The sequence below is a fragment of the Salvia hispanica genome, chromosome 2 (genome assembly GCF_029641045.1).
Source record: "Salvia hispanica isolate PSC_SH4W2 chromosome 2, Shi_PSC_v1, whole genome shotgun sequence".
Lineage (NCBI taxonomy): Eukaryota > Viridiplantae > Streptophyta > Magnoliopsida > Lamiales > Lamiaceae > Salvia > Salvia hispanica.
In genome coordinates, this window is record NC_142693.1 from 449,567 (window position 1) to 463,464 (window position 13,898).

Below are 13,898 nucleotides of genomic sequence, written 5' to 3' on the forward strand. Positions count from 1 at the left end.
AATTCTCATAGACTCAATCTATGGGAATTCTATTATATATATAGAATTCCCCCTACTTGATTCGGACTTACGATTCGGGAAAGAATCAAGAAGAAAACCCGAAAAGATTTGACTTAATCATAAAAGTAAATAATTCTGCAGAATAAGGAAACAAAATAAAAAACAAATCAAAAACAAATCATATCTCTAACTGCAGTCGTAATCTCGATATCTGGCCGGTCCCGGAGCTTCTCTTCTCGGCCTGTCCTTCTTCACTACTCTGTTCTTCGCTCTGCCTCTCGGAGCTGACTTCCCATCGTCGCCCAACCCCGAGTTACCCAGCTGCATGGGCTCATGTAGCTGCCTCATCATCAGACGCTGCATTGGTGATTAGGGTCGTATCAACTCCCCCTCGCTTAGAAACGACCTTGTCCTCAAGGCGCAAATTAGGAAAATGAGATCGAAGAAGCTCCTCCGGTTCCCAAGAAGGCGCCAGACCCGCGTCAGACGACCACCGAACTAGCCACTGGTCTTGAGGTATCCGATCCACGAGGACCTTACGCTTCTGAGTAGCTTCAATCGGAGTATCCAGTGGCCGACTCCGACTAACCTCTGGTGGTAACTCCACTCCCACGGACTTATGAGGCACGAATGCCTTGAGCAAAGAGACGTGGAAGACGTCATGAATCCTGCTATCGGCTGGCAGCTGAAGCCTATACGCCACCTCCCCGATACGTTCAAGGATCACGTACGGACCATAGTAACGACGAGAGAGCTTGTTGGAAAGGGGTCGTCCCACCGACTTCTGACGATACGGCTGAAGCTTAAGAAGGACCGAATCTCCCACCTTAAATTCGACGTCCCTTCTTTTCCGATTGGCAAATTCCACCATCGACTGTTGGGCGCGTCGAATGCGCAGCTTCAAGGTACGCAGAGTCTCCTCCCGCTCCGCCAATAAATCCGCCACCTCGCTGTTATGGGACGGCCTCGCATAAGTGTCAAACAAGCTCGGCGGCTCTCGGCCATAAAGGGCCTGAAACGGGGACATCCCAATACTAGAATTCACACTGCAGTTTAGCGCAAGCTCTGCCCAAGGCAGGAGGGCGAACCACCGTTTTGGGCGATCATAAACAAAGGCCCTCAAGTACTGCTCCAACGCACGGTTCGTCACCTCGGATTGGCCGTCCGTTTGTGGATGGTATGCGGTCGTGAACTGGAGTTTCGTGCCGCTAAGAGAAAGCAACTCATCCCAAAAATCACTCATAAAGATGGAGTCACGATCCGAAAGAAGTTTCTTCGGAAACCCATGTAGCTTGACCACAGTATCGACGAAGAGCCGGGCAACGGTAGGTGCATCAAATCCCGATCGTAAAGCACCAAAATGTGCATACTTCGTGAGACGGTCCACGACCACCATAACGGCTGTATACCCGAAAGAAGGGGGAAGCCCAACTATGAAATCCATGGACGCCGCCTCCCACACCAAGTTGGGTATCGGTAACGGCTGGATGAGACCGTTGGGTTTATCACGAACATATTTCGTAGCCTGACACGTGAAGCAAGCCGCTACATAATCACGCACGTCACGACGGAGGCCCTCCCAATAAAACAAGGACGATACGCGGGCGAAGGTACGACGCTCCCCCGGATGGCCCGCCGCCGGCGCATCGTGGCATTCCTCCAAAATCGCCTTGCAGATCGCCGAATCCTTTCCGACGAAAAGACGCCGCTTGAAGTACAGCAGCCCATCCGCGGCTGTCACGTGCGGCGGGCCCGTCCCGGCATCCACCGCGGTGTGCAACTCCACCAGATCCGGGCGCGACGCATTTTCAGCCCGGAGCACCTCCAAAACTGCCGGCATCGGGCGCGTGTAGAGCTGAAAAATTCCCGGGACAGCGAGGTCGGTAATATCATCCTGGCGCGAAAGTGCATCAGCCACCTTATTCGCTGCGCCCGCCTTATATTCGATGGAAAACTTAAATCCCATTAGCTTCCGGACGTAGAACTGTTGATCGGGCGTCTGCACTACCTGAGACAGTAATTCCTTAAGACTCCGCTGATCACTCCTAATTACGAATTCCCGACCCAGCAAGTATTGACGCCATTTTTGCACCACCTCCACAATGGCATAGAGTTCTTTGTGAGATCCAACTCTTTGCTAAAATAGGCTATTGGATGGTTCTGCTGCATCAAAACCGCACCAACCCCAAAATCTGATGCATCCGTCTCAATCACGAACGGTACTGAGAAATCTGGTAGACGGAGGACGGGCGCCGAACTCATGGCGGTCTTCAGTTCGACAAAGCCCCGTTCGGCGGTCTCAGACCATATGAATGCGTCCTTCTTCAAGAGTTCAGTTAAAGGAGCCGCAATAATAGAGTAATTTCTGACAAACCGGCGGTAATACCCGGTCAGACCCAGGAACCCTCGAAGCTGCTTGACGGACTTCGTCGGTGGCCAATTAACCATGGCATCGATTTTGGCCGGATCAGCGTGCAATTCTCCCGCCGCAATGATATGACCGAGATAATCTATCGTGGCCACACCGAAAGCACACTTGGACTGCTTAATAAAGAAAGAATTGGTCTGCAGGGTCGACAAGACCTCCTTGAGGTGGCAAATGTGATCGTCCATTGTATTGCTATAAACCAGAATATCGTCAAAAAACACAATGACGAACTTGCGGAGGAACGACTGAAATATGCTGTTCATGGCGTCCTGGAACGTGGACGGGGCGTTTGTAAGCCCAAAGGGCATCACCAGAAACTCAAAATGCCCATCGTGAGTGCGGAAGGCCGTCTTGTGGATGTCGTCAACATGCATGCGGATCTTATGGTATCCGGATCGGAGATCTAGTTTAGAAAAAATCCGGGCAGCGTGCAGCTCATCAAAAAGTTCGTCCGCTGTGGGGATTGGAAAATGGTCAGGTGTTGTCGCGGCATTCAATGCACGATAATCCACGCAGAAACGAAAAGTCCCATCCTTTTTGCGAATTAATAAAACCGGTGACGAGAATGGGCTCGTGCTCTGCTGTATTACACCTTGGTCGAGCATCTCACGGACCTGTTTCTCAATTTCCGTCTTCTGAAAGTGCGGGTAACGGTATGGCCGCACATTAATTGGTTTGGCCGAGGCTGGTAGATGAATGCGATGGTCCCAGCGGCGAGAAGGAGGGAAGCCGGTAGGCACGGCGAAAACCGGTTCAAAAGCATTCAGAGTGTCGACCAATAGGGGATTGACCGGAAGGACCGGTGCTTTATCTGTCACAGCTGCACGGTCGACCTGAAGGAGCTCAAAGAGTTGGGCATCCGGGTCGTGAGCAATCAGAGAGAATAGACTGTTGCACGATATACGCCGCGGAGGCGTGTCCTCCCCTTGCAAGCAAACCGGCCCCGAGGCGAGCTCAAATTTCATCTGCAGTGTCTTGTAATTCTTAGTAACATCACCCAGATCCTGGAGCCACTGAACACCCAGAACTACGTCTGGCCCTTCGATTGGCAAGAGGAAGAGGTCAATACTGAAGGAATGTCCCTGCAATATAACTGGTGTGCTTAAACTCACATAGTCGCAACGCATAGAAGCACCGTTTCCAACAAACACACGAAAAGGAGAAATAACATGGAGAGGAAGACATAACCTTTCTGCGACGGAGGGTTTGATAAAGTTATGTGTACTGCCCCCGTCAATCAGCACGGACAGAGGTGAATCATTGATGCAGCCCGTGAGACGAATCGAGCGAGGTTTAATCTTTGGCCCGATGAAAAAAATCCTCGACACATCCCCCGTGATAGCCATGTTAATCCCGTCCTCGTCGGTGTGGCCGGGAATGAGGTCGATTGATTCCGCATCCTCACTGTCAGCGCCCAAAAGGACGTAGAACCTCTTTGCGCAAACATGCTCCCGAGTGTACTTCTCCGGGCAGTACCAACAAAGGTTTCGAGCTGTCCTGTCGGCTTTCTCAGCTGCAGATATGTGAATTATTGGGTAGTCGCGCGGGTTACCTTCCCGCTGCTGCTTCGGCTGGGGAGCAACCGGTTTTGGGCCTTCAATCAACTTCGTTCCGGTGGCGGTGGTTGCTGCAGCCGTGCGCTGATCACGGCGCTGCCACTGTTGGCGACCGCCAGGCTGGATCGGCTGAGCGGCGGCTGTGCGGCAGGCTGCCAGTTGCTGGGAAAGGGCGATGGCGTCACTCAAGGAAGATGGCCTTCGTGTCAACAACTCATGTCTTAATGAAGAGGCCAGTCCGGCGATGAAGAGGGACGTCAAAGTGCTGTCGCCGACATTCGAGACCTTTCGGAGGAGGGGTTCGAACTCGGCAAGGTAATCCTCCAGAGAGCCGATTTGTCGCAAGGACGCGAGGCGGCCAACATAGTCCTCGTAGAGATCAGGATCGAAGCGTCGTTTGATATCCAACAAGAAATCCTCCCAACTACGACCTTCGTTGTTAGACTCCCAAAATCCAAACCACTCTGCTGCGGCGTCGTCTAACAAGAATTCTGTGAGGTAAAGCCGGTCCGCCAGGGATGTAAAATTATGATTGTAATACTTCTGGACCTTTTTAATCCATAAATTGACCCCCTCACCACTGAAACGCGGGGGTTCGACCTTAAGCTTCGGCCAAGCATCCGCGTCAAATCCAACTGGTTTGACGAGGACAGAACGAGGCAGCGACCACCCACGTGGTTTCGATGCCGTCACCGTCGCCGTTCCCTCTGGCGGTTTCTTCCCCAAGTCCTCAACCGCAATCTGTAATCGTGTCATATGGTCTTCGACGCTCCTGTTGAGAGACGTCTGGTTTCGCTCGAACGATTCATGGGCGAACCGATTGGCCAGGATCTTCTTTTCATCGTTGGCAAGCCGAATCGTCATGTCATAAATCATTCGTCCAACTTCGTTGAGGGTGAACTCCGTGGGCGGCGTTTTGGTAGACGGGGAACCCTCGTCCGCGGACATCCTGAACGACGGTGGGGGAAGAGTGCGTCAAGAAAGAACCAGTTGATAGGACTGGAGATCCTATCGAGTTGTAGAGCACCGGAAATTTATCGATCTTGTGAGTAACGAATATCAACCCTAACGTGAGGCTAGGGTTTAGAGAGCAAGAGATGAGAAAAAGCGTTGTTTATTACTTTAATTCTCAATGACTCAATCTATGGGAATTCTATTATATATATAGAATTCCCCCTACTTGATTCGGACTTACGATTCATGAAAGAATCAAGAAGAAAACCCGAAAAGATTTGACTCAATCATAAAAGTAAATAATTTTGCAGAATAAGGAAACAAAATAAAAAACAAATCAAAAACAAATCATATCTCTAACTGCAGTCGTAATCTCGATATCTGGCCGGTCCCGGAGCTTCTCTTCTCGGCCTGTCCTTCACTACTCTGTTCTTCGCTCTGCCTCTCGGAGCTGACTTCCCATCGTCGCCCAACCCCGAGTTACCCAGCTGCATGGGCTCATGCAACTGCCTCTCATCATCAGACGCTGCATTGGTGATTAGGGTCGTATCACAAACCTCAACAGCCTGTGTAGAACGTCATTGACGTCAAAAGGGAAGAAGAATGTCTTCTAGATATGGAAGATGTATTGAACTGCGATGGATCCAAGTTGGCTGCATTAGACGGGAGTCCATCATGGCCGGCTAGTTTGAACACGATGCCTTGGATGACTCCATGTTGGGAACTGTGGTTGGAAAGCATGCTCCAATTGTACGACTGGTACGAGCAAGCAGGCATCGTCAGACATCTCTGAATCTGTGCCTATGATGAACGTCAGTTCATCAAGCTCCGGTAGTTTGGATGAAACTAGACATGTGAGGAGAGGTGCTGCGATAATCACAGTGAAAGCTACGGACGGAGAAAACACGGTGAGGTTCAAGTTTGAGGCGTCGGCAGGGTGCTTTGAACTGTATTCGGAGGTAGCAAAGAGGTTCGAACTTGGGACAGGGGAGTTCCAGCTCAGGTATCTTGACGACGACGAGGAAGGGGTGTTTCTGGTAAGTGATCCAGATCTGGTCGAATGTGTCGAGGTGATGGAGTTGCTTCACACTCGTACAGTGAAGTTTCATGTAAGTCGGGTCGAGGAAGTGAGCTACAAAATATAGTTTCTTTACAGAGAGGGAGTTATTCATGTCTATATGTTACTATTACTTCAATATATGTCATATGTGAATATCTTGACGGTTCCCTTAATATAATATGATTATAAATAAAAATACGACTCATTCAGAAGTAGCTGTGTGTGATAGAAATTAGTCCACACTGTCATGCTATAACACCAGGGATAAAATGAGTACAACCGTCAAATTTTCTTCGTATGCAAATTCGACACTGCTCTAACACAAATCTCTGCTTAACCTTCTTCAGCCAAAACTGTTGGGAAATTTTAATTTGCCATTTACAATGTGAAGAGGAAATCATATGAATAAGCAAGACTAGAATTGGAGGTGATGTGTCAAACAAATGGAATATATCCACATTCTCTACAATATAATCATATAAAATATATCAATCAAAGAATATGAAATTACTTGGTGCAGCTGAATCTTATCAGTGTAAATTTGAAGATATGTTTGATGCACAATAAGTCCTTCACCTTCTTGCTCTCTGGAAGCACCTCAAACTCAAACACAAATCCTTTCCCCTTTTACCTTCTTTAGCTTCAGCTTCTTCTTCAACTTCAGCTTCTCCATCTTTAGCTTCAACTTCAGCTTCTCCTATTTCAGCTTCATCATGGAAACATTGTGTATTATAAATAAAATCTCGTAAAAGGAAAAGTACGTAGCTTCAATTAACCATTTTAGGATATTTGTGTGCAACTCAGTCTTTCAAGTTGGATCTACAAAAAAAAGATTAGCTCCAAAATAAACTCGAAACATTACAAGTTCATATAATTTGCATTCTAACATTTTTTTGGCCTTTCCAAAAAATCTGCATATTTATTTCTTTATAATCACAATCCTAAAGATCATTGGCAGCCAAAATGAGTCATAGATGATATTTGGACCAAGAATTTATATTCAAAATTATTATCTAAAAGTAGCATTTACCACAAACCATAGAGAACAGAGACAGAATAAAATATCACTTATAAAACACAGGGCACCATCTTCTATTCCAAAATGAAGTTTCATATACTAATTCAATTTTCAACTATAGAAGATGATGACAAGATCGTTTTTCAAATTCCTATAGTTAAAATACATGTGACAACAATCTAATCGTCAGACGAAAGATCAAGACACGAATACAACACATGGGGGTTTTGTTTGATACTAAAATACAAGAAACAATCAATCCAAACTTCTTAAATACCTTACGAATAATCATGTGTAAAATGAGTATAATTGTCAAATTTTCTTACTGTTAGAATTTTGGCGTTGCTTTCGTTTCAAGAAATTTTTCCACAATTCCTCCCTGCGCACTGCATCATCTTTTTCTGTCACCACTCCTGCCTCATCACACCATTTTATTGTCAGATGTTTTCATTGGAAAGCATGGAAAAATATTATCACACTAATATAACCTTAAATATTATCATAAATTGGATTTAAAAAGATGGGAAATGAGTTAGAAAAATCACCCACGTTACAAATTATGTGCAAAGATTAAAAAATTGTTGAAAAATATATATATCCTCCACTTTTCATCAAAGAAAACACACTTATAATATAAACAAAATTATAGAGAATTGTACATATGCACCGGGATTACCCAAGGCAGCAATGTTAACATATCTATTTAATCAATGTAATATTGTGACAAAATTACTCAAAATGAGTACATTTTTGCAATTACCATCAATGTAATAAAACAACACAAGTTTTATAAATCTTGGTGAGGAAATAGACATGCAATGGTTTCTAAAAACAAAAGAAACAAGAAAAATATTTATACTCACGTTGTCCATCAATGATGATGTTGCCAATATGGGAAATGTAGGGCCATTGGGAAATGTCAAAACATACTCCTGGGCACCCTGAAATATCAAAGTATTCTAACTTAGCGATGCTCTGTATCACATCCATGGGTAGACGCCTTAACTTCTTGCAATCACTTGTTCTCAACACCTCTAGGGATGACAAGTTTCCCAACCAATCAGGTAACTCTTCCATTCCAAAATTCGACAACGTTAATATTTTCAGAGCAGTGAGAGATTGAATTGATTTCGGCAGACTTTCCCAACCTTCCCTCCCCTTCAATTTTAAATCCCTAATTGTGATGCTGGATCCTTGCAATATGCCATCAACACTCTCCATTGATCCCATCACACTAAAATCTAATTCCAGCCTATTAATAACACGGTAATTATCAGCCAAAAATTGAGGAAAATCAAGAATTCTCACCCATGTTAGACGGGCCAATTTCGACAGACAGTCAACTATTCTTGCTAGATTCTGCAGGCTTCTTAAACTCTTCAACACCAGTATCTCGAGCGAGGATCCTACCATTTCACATGGCAGATATAGCAAAGCATTGCAGTCCTCAATAACCAACTCTTTAAGACATGTGAGGCTTCCTTGTGATTTGTGTACGCCAACATGTTTCAAATTTGGACACTCTCTTATAGTCAACTTCTCCAAAGAACTGATGGTGCATAGACCTTCTGGTAGTCCCCTCAATTTGGGGCATTCCGCTATCTTCAATTTCGATAGATTGCGATTGCTAACGAATAACCAATTTGGGAGATACTCCAGATCATTTATTCCTTCTACACAAAGCTCCGTTAGCAACATCAACTTGGTCTCAAATATGTTTGCTAAAGGCCTGTAGCTCTCAATGTATTCAACAGTCAACTCTTTGAGAGGCGACCAGAAAAGAGCTGGAAAATTCGTCAACTGCTTGCAACGTTCAATAGCCAAGTATTGGAGGTGAGGAAATAGCTTGACACCACTTACACCCACTGATTCTGTGTGTACCCACTCTGTCAGCCTAGGAATGTCATACATTTTGAGGCTTTCAAGAGCTGGAAAAACAATACTTTGGGATTTATGGGCAGAAGAATTTATGGACTTCACATTCCTCAATCCTTCTAACCAGAGAGACTTGAGATTTGGCAACTGCCCAAACATTGGGATTTCTTCACATTCTAAGCAGTGTGAGAGACTTATCTCAATCAAATTGTCAAGCTGTACCCAAGAGCCTCGAGCCACATTTTCAACGGCCATATCTGGATTCCATGATGGAAATCTTTTTCCCGTGAATCCTTCAATCTTCAACTTCTTCAGATTTGAGTGAGGTTGAAGGCCATCCAACACATTCTCATCATTTCTAGTTTCATCTTGTCTACACGGATCCCACACCAAGTGCAACTCCACTAGCTTTGATTTTTTATGTAGATTTGCTTTCTCAGCCTCTTCCTTGTTACCAACCTTTTCCAGATCAGATATTTTCAATTCTCCTTTGAGATCGTTCAAACTTCCAAGTTCTTCGATTTTGTAGCCACTCTTGTCGCCTACCCTAAAAAACTTTAGGGTTCGGAGACAAGTTAATCTCCCCATCTCGGCAGGCAAATCTACCAATTTTTCAATATAAAGATGCCTTAAATTAATCAAGTACTTCAGAGTACTTGGAAGTTGAATGTTATCTACTTCTGCTCTCAATGTTTGCAAGTGTATGAGTTCACCAATCCAATCCGGAAGACGCTCAATTCTTGATCCATTAATATTAAGAACTCTCAAATGTATCAACTTCCTGATTGAACTTGGAAACTCAATAACTCCATCACTTCCAAAAGTTAAAACATGAAGACATTTGAACTTTGAGAACATGTTACCACAAATGTTATCCATGACCAATAATGTTCGCAAATATTTTGCATTTCTTTCCAAAACATCCTTTGACTTGTCTTCAAGGAACATGTATCGAACTGGGGAGATGTCAGATGTATTATGAGAACCACCTAAAACATGACATGCAAGATCATGCACAAGATCATGCATCACATATTCCACCCCGCCATAATATCTTCTTGCATTTTGCAGTAGAGAGTTGTCAAGAAGAATATTGAAAAAGTTTTCTCCCACAAATTCCAAGTCATTATTTTCATCAGCTTCGAGAAATCCTTCTCCCATCCAATACTCAATCAATTCATGCTTTTTAAATCTGCGACCTTTAGGAAAAACAGAACAGAATGCAAAACACTTCTTGAGTGATGGTACGGACAATTCATCATAGCTCAACCTCAATATATTTGTGATATGAGCTCCTTCATTGTGTCCAAGCCATTTCTCTTCGATTGAGATCCATTTTCCTTTAGATTTATTGCGCAATACTCCACCAACTACGTTAGCAGCTAACGGCAAACCTTTACATCTTCTTGCAATTTTCCTCCCAATATTCTCAAATTCCAACGGAAAATCCTTTTTTCCAAAGCTTTTTTCTTTGATAATTGACAAACAATCTTCTTCGGATAACTCTTTCAACTTGTGTGGACAATGTGGACTCACGGTTGAAGCGACCTCCTTAATTCTAGTGGTAACAAGAATAACATTTCCCTTAATAGAACTAACGCCCAACAAGGACTGGATAAAACCATCCCATGCGGGACGATCTTGATTCCAAACATCATCAAGAATAAGAAGATATGTTTTTTGTTTCAATTCTTCTCCCATCCTTTTCATAATATCTTGCTTACTCATCTCAGCTTCAACTTTTTCGGGATTCAACTCTTTGAGGATTTTCTTTAGAAGAGCCATTGGATCAAAAATTTGAGAAACATGCACCCAAACATGTGATCCAAAGAGATTCTTTTCTTTTAGAAGATGAAAGACTTTCCTAGTCAAAGTAGTCTTCCCCAATCCTCCCATTCCCACAATAGCGTGAATAGAAACACGTTCATCAATTGTGACACTAGTGGTAAGAATCTCAACTACTTTCGACACCTCCTCATCTCTTCCAATAAAAATTGGATCAAGAGTGAAACAGTCAGTTTCACGAGACACAACAGGCAAAGTGGCCACATTGGCGGCAAGCATCTCTTTGAGGCCAAGATCAGCAGCCTCTTTGTTAATGACCTCCAAATTATCATTGATTTCTTGGATTCTAAGAGCCAAATTTCGGGAGCGTGAATATTTAACGCATGGTGAGAAACATGAGAGTACCTTTTGTTTCATGGGTTTGATGGGTTCGTTGGGCATGATGGGCTTGATTTGTTTGCAGAGGAGATGATAGTTGAACTCGTCTAAAACGTTGTCAGCATCGAAGGCCACGTTTTCAAGCCTCTTGAGCCACCTTTTGACAGATTCACCGGGAATGGTACGCATCTCTGCGTCGTTCAAGAATCCCTGGAGGGTGCCCAAACGCTCAGTCAGTTTTGCTGCTTCTTTTTTGAGGCCTCGGACAAGTAACAACTCTTTCTTGGAGTGGTCGATGAGGTTTTGAACAAGAACTTGAAGGACGGCGGCGGCAGCTTCTCCCTCCATTCTTTGAGCTGATAACTGTTTCAGAGGGAAGGTTTAGAGTTTAGGAATGGAAATGGATTATTGGTGCAGTGAGAGAAGAGAAAGTGAGATCTTAGGAAACGATAAGGATAAGATATGCTTTTCATTCAAGATATGATTTTCTTTTTCATTTTCTTATCCATCAGCTACTGCCGATAACTTCTTTTTCTTTAAATTTTAGTAGCCAAATGACAAATGTGTATATATCTAGTCAAATTATGTTTCAACGAGAAAATTGATCAAATTCGTTAAACAATTTATTTGCGAATGAAGTGAAGTGTGACTTAAGCTACTTATAATGGTGAGTTGATTAAGATAAAAGATAAATATACGTACTTATATTAGTTAATCAGTGATAAAAAAAAAACCAAACAGTCTTTATTTCTTAAACGTGTGTGTCATGAGGAAAAAAAAAGGACTTGGTATATACTCCCTTCGTTCAAAGGAAGATGACTCCTTCCTTGAGCGGCACGAGATTTTATGCTTCTTTATATTGTGTGTTAAGTGGATAGAGTAAAATAAGAGCGAGTAAATAAAGTAGAGATAAAAGTGTTTTCATTTTAAATAAGGAGTCATCTTGGTTTGGACAAATAAAAAAAAAATTGAGTCATCTTCAATGGGATGGAGTATAATTTTTGCATCTCCAAAAAAAGTGAGTATAATTTTTAATACTCCCTCCGTCTCACTTTAGGAGTCTCGGTAACTTTTGCAAACCCGTTTTATAAAAATCATGCTAATAAATAGTTAAAGTGGAGAAATGATAAAATAAGAGAGAGAATAATCTTGTTAATACTCTTCTCGATATTATTCTCTCTCGTACTTTAGCATTTCTCCACTTTAATTATTTATTACTATGATTTGTACAAAATGGTTGTATAAAAGTGAGCGGAACTCCTAAAGTGGGACGGAGGGAGTATTATTGACTCGACTTATTTTAACACAAGTGATACCCACAAGTGTACGGGGCTAGTGTAGCAATTAGCAAACAAGAGTATCGTATCCCACAGAGACAAACTCGTATCAACTTAAGTACCACGAACAAATGTTGACTACTATCTAGAGAATCAGGAAATGTTTGGTTTTGTTCTAACACTACGAAAAGCATAAAATGAACAAGTAAATAAATAAAAGCAAATAAACACGGAGTGAAAAGATATATGGAGAAAATTGTAGAACTCAAGGATCCGATGCACAATTCTAAGCTCTTATCCAATCAAACTGTCCTACCTTTTGGTGTCTCTAGAGTTACTAAGTCGACCACAATTATAGATTAAACCCCCTCCCGAGGTGAGAAACCTGTAGATTAAGTGCTAGGATTGAAGTCCCCTTCTAATCCTAAAACCCCTAACTCCTAAAAGCTCGATTAGGTCAAAGACCTCACTCAAAACCTCAACTCTCCCGAGTTTTATTGCATTAAGGTGTGAATTATTCCTATTTCCAGATTAATTATTTCATCTCCCGATTAATTTAATTAATCCTACACAATCAAGTGGTGATCAAGCAATTGAAAGGAATAAACCCAAGAATAATCAAATAACTACAAGAGCAAGGTAAGAACAAGATTAATTGGATAAAAACTATGAAATTAATGCATCATCACCAAGAATTCTACAATAAGGTGTTTAGCTATTCATGTTCTTCACAAAAACCATGCTTGAAACAAAGAATCCGAACAAAAACATGAAAGAAAGATACTAAGAACTCCTGTGGAACGAATCTATGGAGAGAAGTCTTCAATCTTCCGATTTGGAGTCTTCAATCTTCAATTCTCTCTCTAGAAATGTTCTTGGGGGTGTGTGTGCGGTAAGTGTAGAATGAATTTCGTTCCTTCCAACCCTAGCCTTTTCTTCTCGTTTCTTCCACTTCAAAAATCGCGTTTTCAGCTTTCAGACGCGTCAAACAGTGGTACCCGGCCGGGTGGAGTTTTTGAACTATAAATTCACCCGGCCGGGTGCCTCCTTTCTGCTTCAAACTCTACCCGGCCGGGTAGACTTTAAGTGATGTAAATTCACCCGGCCGGGTTCCCCCTTTAGAGGCCCTGCTGCCTCCTATCTTCAATTGGCCGGATTTTTTGTCTCTTTTTTATCCATTTATCCTATAACACTCAACAAACACATGAAACTCCAAAAGACAGGTTAATTGGCTGGAAATAGACAATTCAAGCATCGAAACTCAACATTAAGCACCTCAGCATACCAATTAAATCGACTAAAACATGACTTTATCAACTCCCCCAAACTTGAAACCTTATTTGTCCTCAAATAAGAAGAAGAAGATCACAACAATAAACTCATACAAGAGGTGAAATTGGGCTTTGCTTCAGATATAAATTTAAAAGAATAGCGGCATGAAAATATGCAAAGATCAATCAAACATTACCTTGAGTTACTGTCTCGTGTATCACTTGGTTTCAATGCCCTCACAGGTTTATGAAGTGTAAAAGGTTTTTTTTTTTTTTTTTTTTTTTTACTTCTCTCA

The 13,898-nt window shown here is 42.8% G+C and overlaps 2 protein-coding genes across 5 annotated transcripts; both read right to left on the bottom strand.

Annotated features, from left to right (window-relative positions):
• Window positions 1-2,049: 2,049 nt before the first annotated feature.
• Window positions 2,050-4,932, bottom strand: LOC148931272 (uncharacterized). The gene has a single exon (XM_089063807.1). It carries the CDS (start codon window positions 4,930-4,932, stop codon window positions 2,050-2,052), a length of 2,883 nt encoding a protein of 960 aa, XP_088919933.1.
• A 1,275-nt stretch (window positions 4,933-6,207) lies between these two features.
• Window positions 6,208-11,508, bottom strand: LOC125197967 (putative disease resistance protein RGA4). Of its 4 annotated transcripts, none has more exons than XR_007172325.2 (4): window positions 8,325-11,508; window positions 7,880-7,957; window positions 7,343-7,429; window positions 6,662-6,704 (listed from the first exon to the last, which is right to left on the bottom strand). XR_007172325.2 is itself a non-coding variant. In XM_048096451.2 (3 exons), exons 1-3 carry the CDS (start codon window positions 11,400-11,402, stop codon window positions 6,571-6,573), a joined length of 3,735 nt encoding a protein of 1,244 aa, XP_047952408.1. In that variant the 5' UTR covers window positions 11,403-11,508; the 3' UTR covers window positions 6,208-6,570. The 4 variants fall into 4 exon arrangements, 2 of the variants coding, with proteins under 2 accessions (XP_047952408.1, XP_047952407.1); XR_016135458.1 differs by having other exon boundaries at window positions 6,669-6,695; XM_048096451.2 differs by having other exon boundaries at window positions 6,208-6,695; window positions 7,880-11,508.
• Window positions 11,509-13,898: the final 2,390 nt, after the last annotated feature.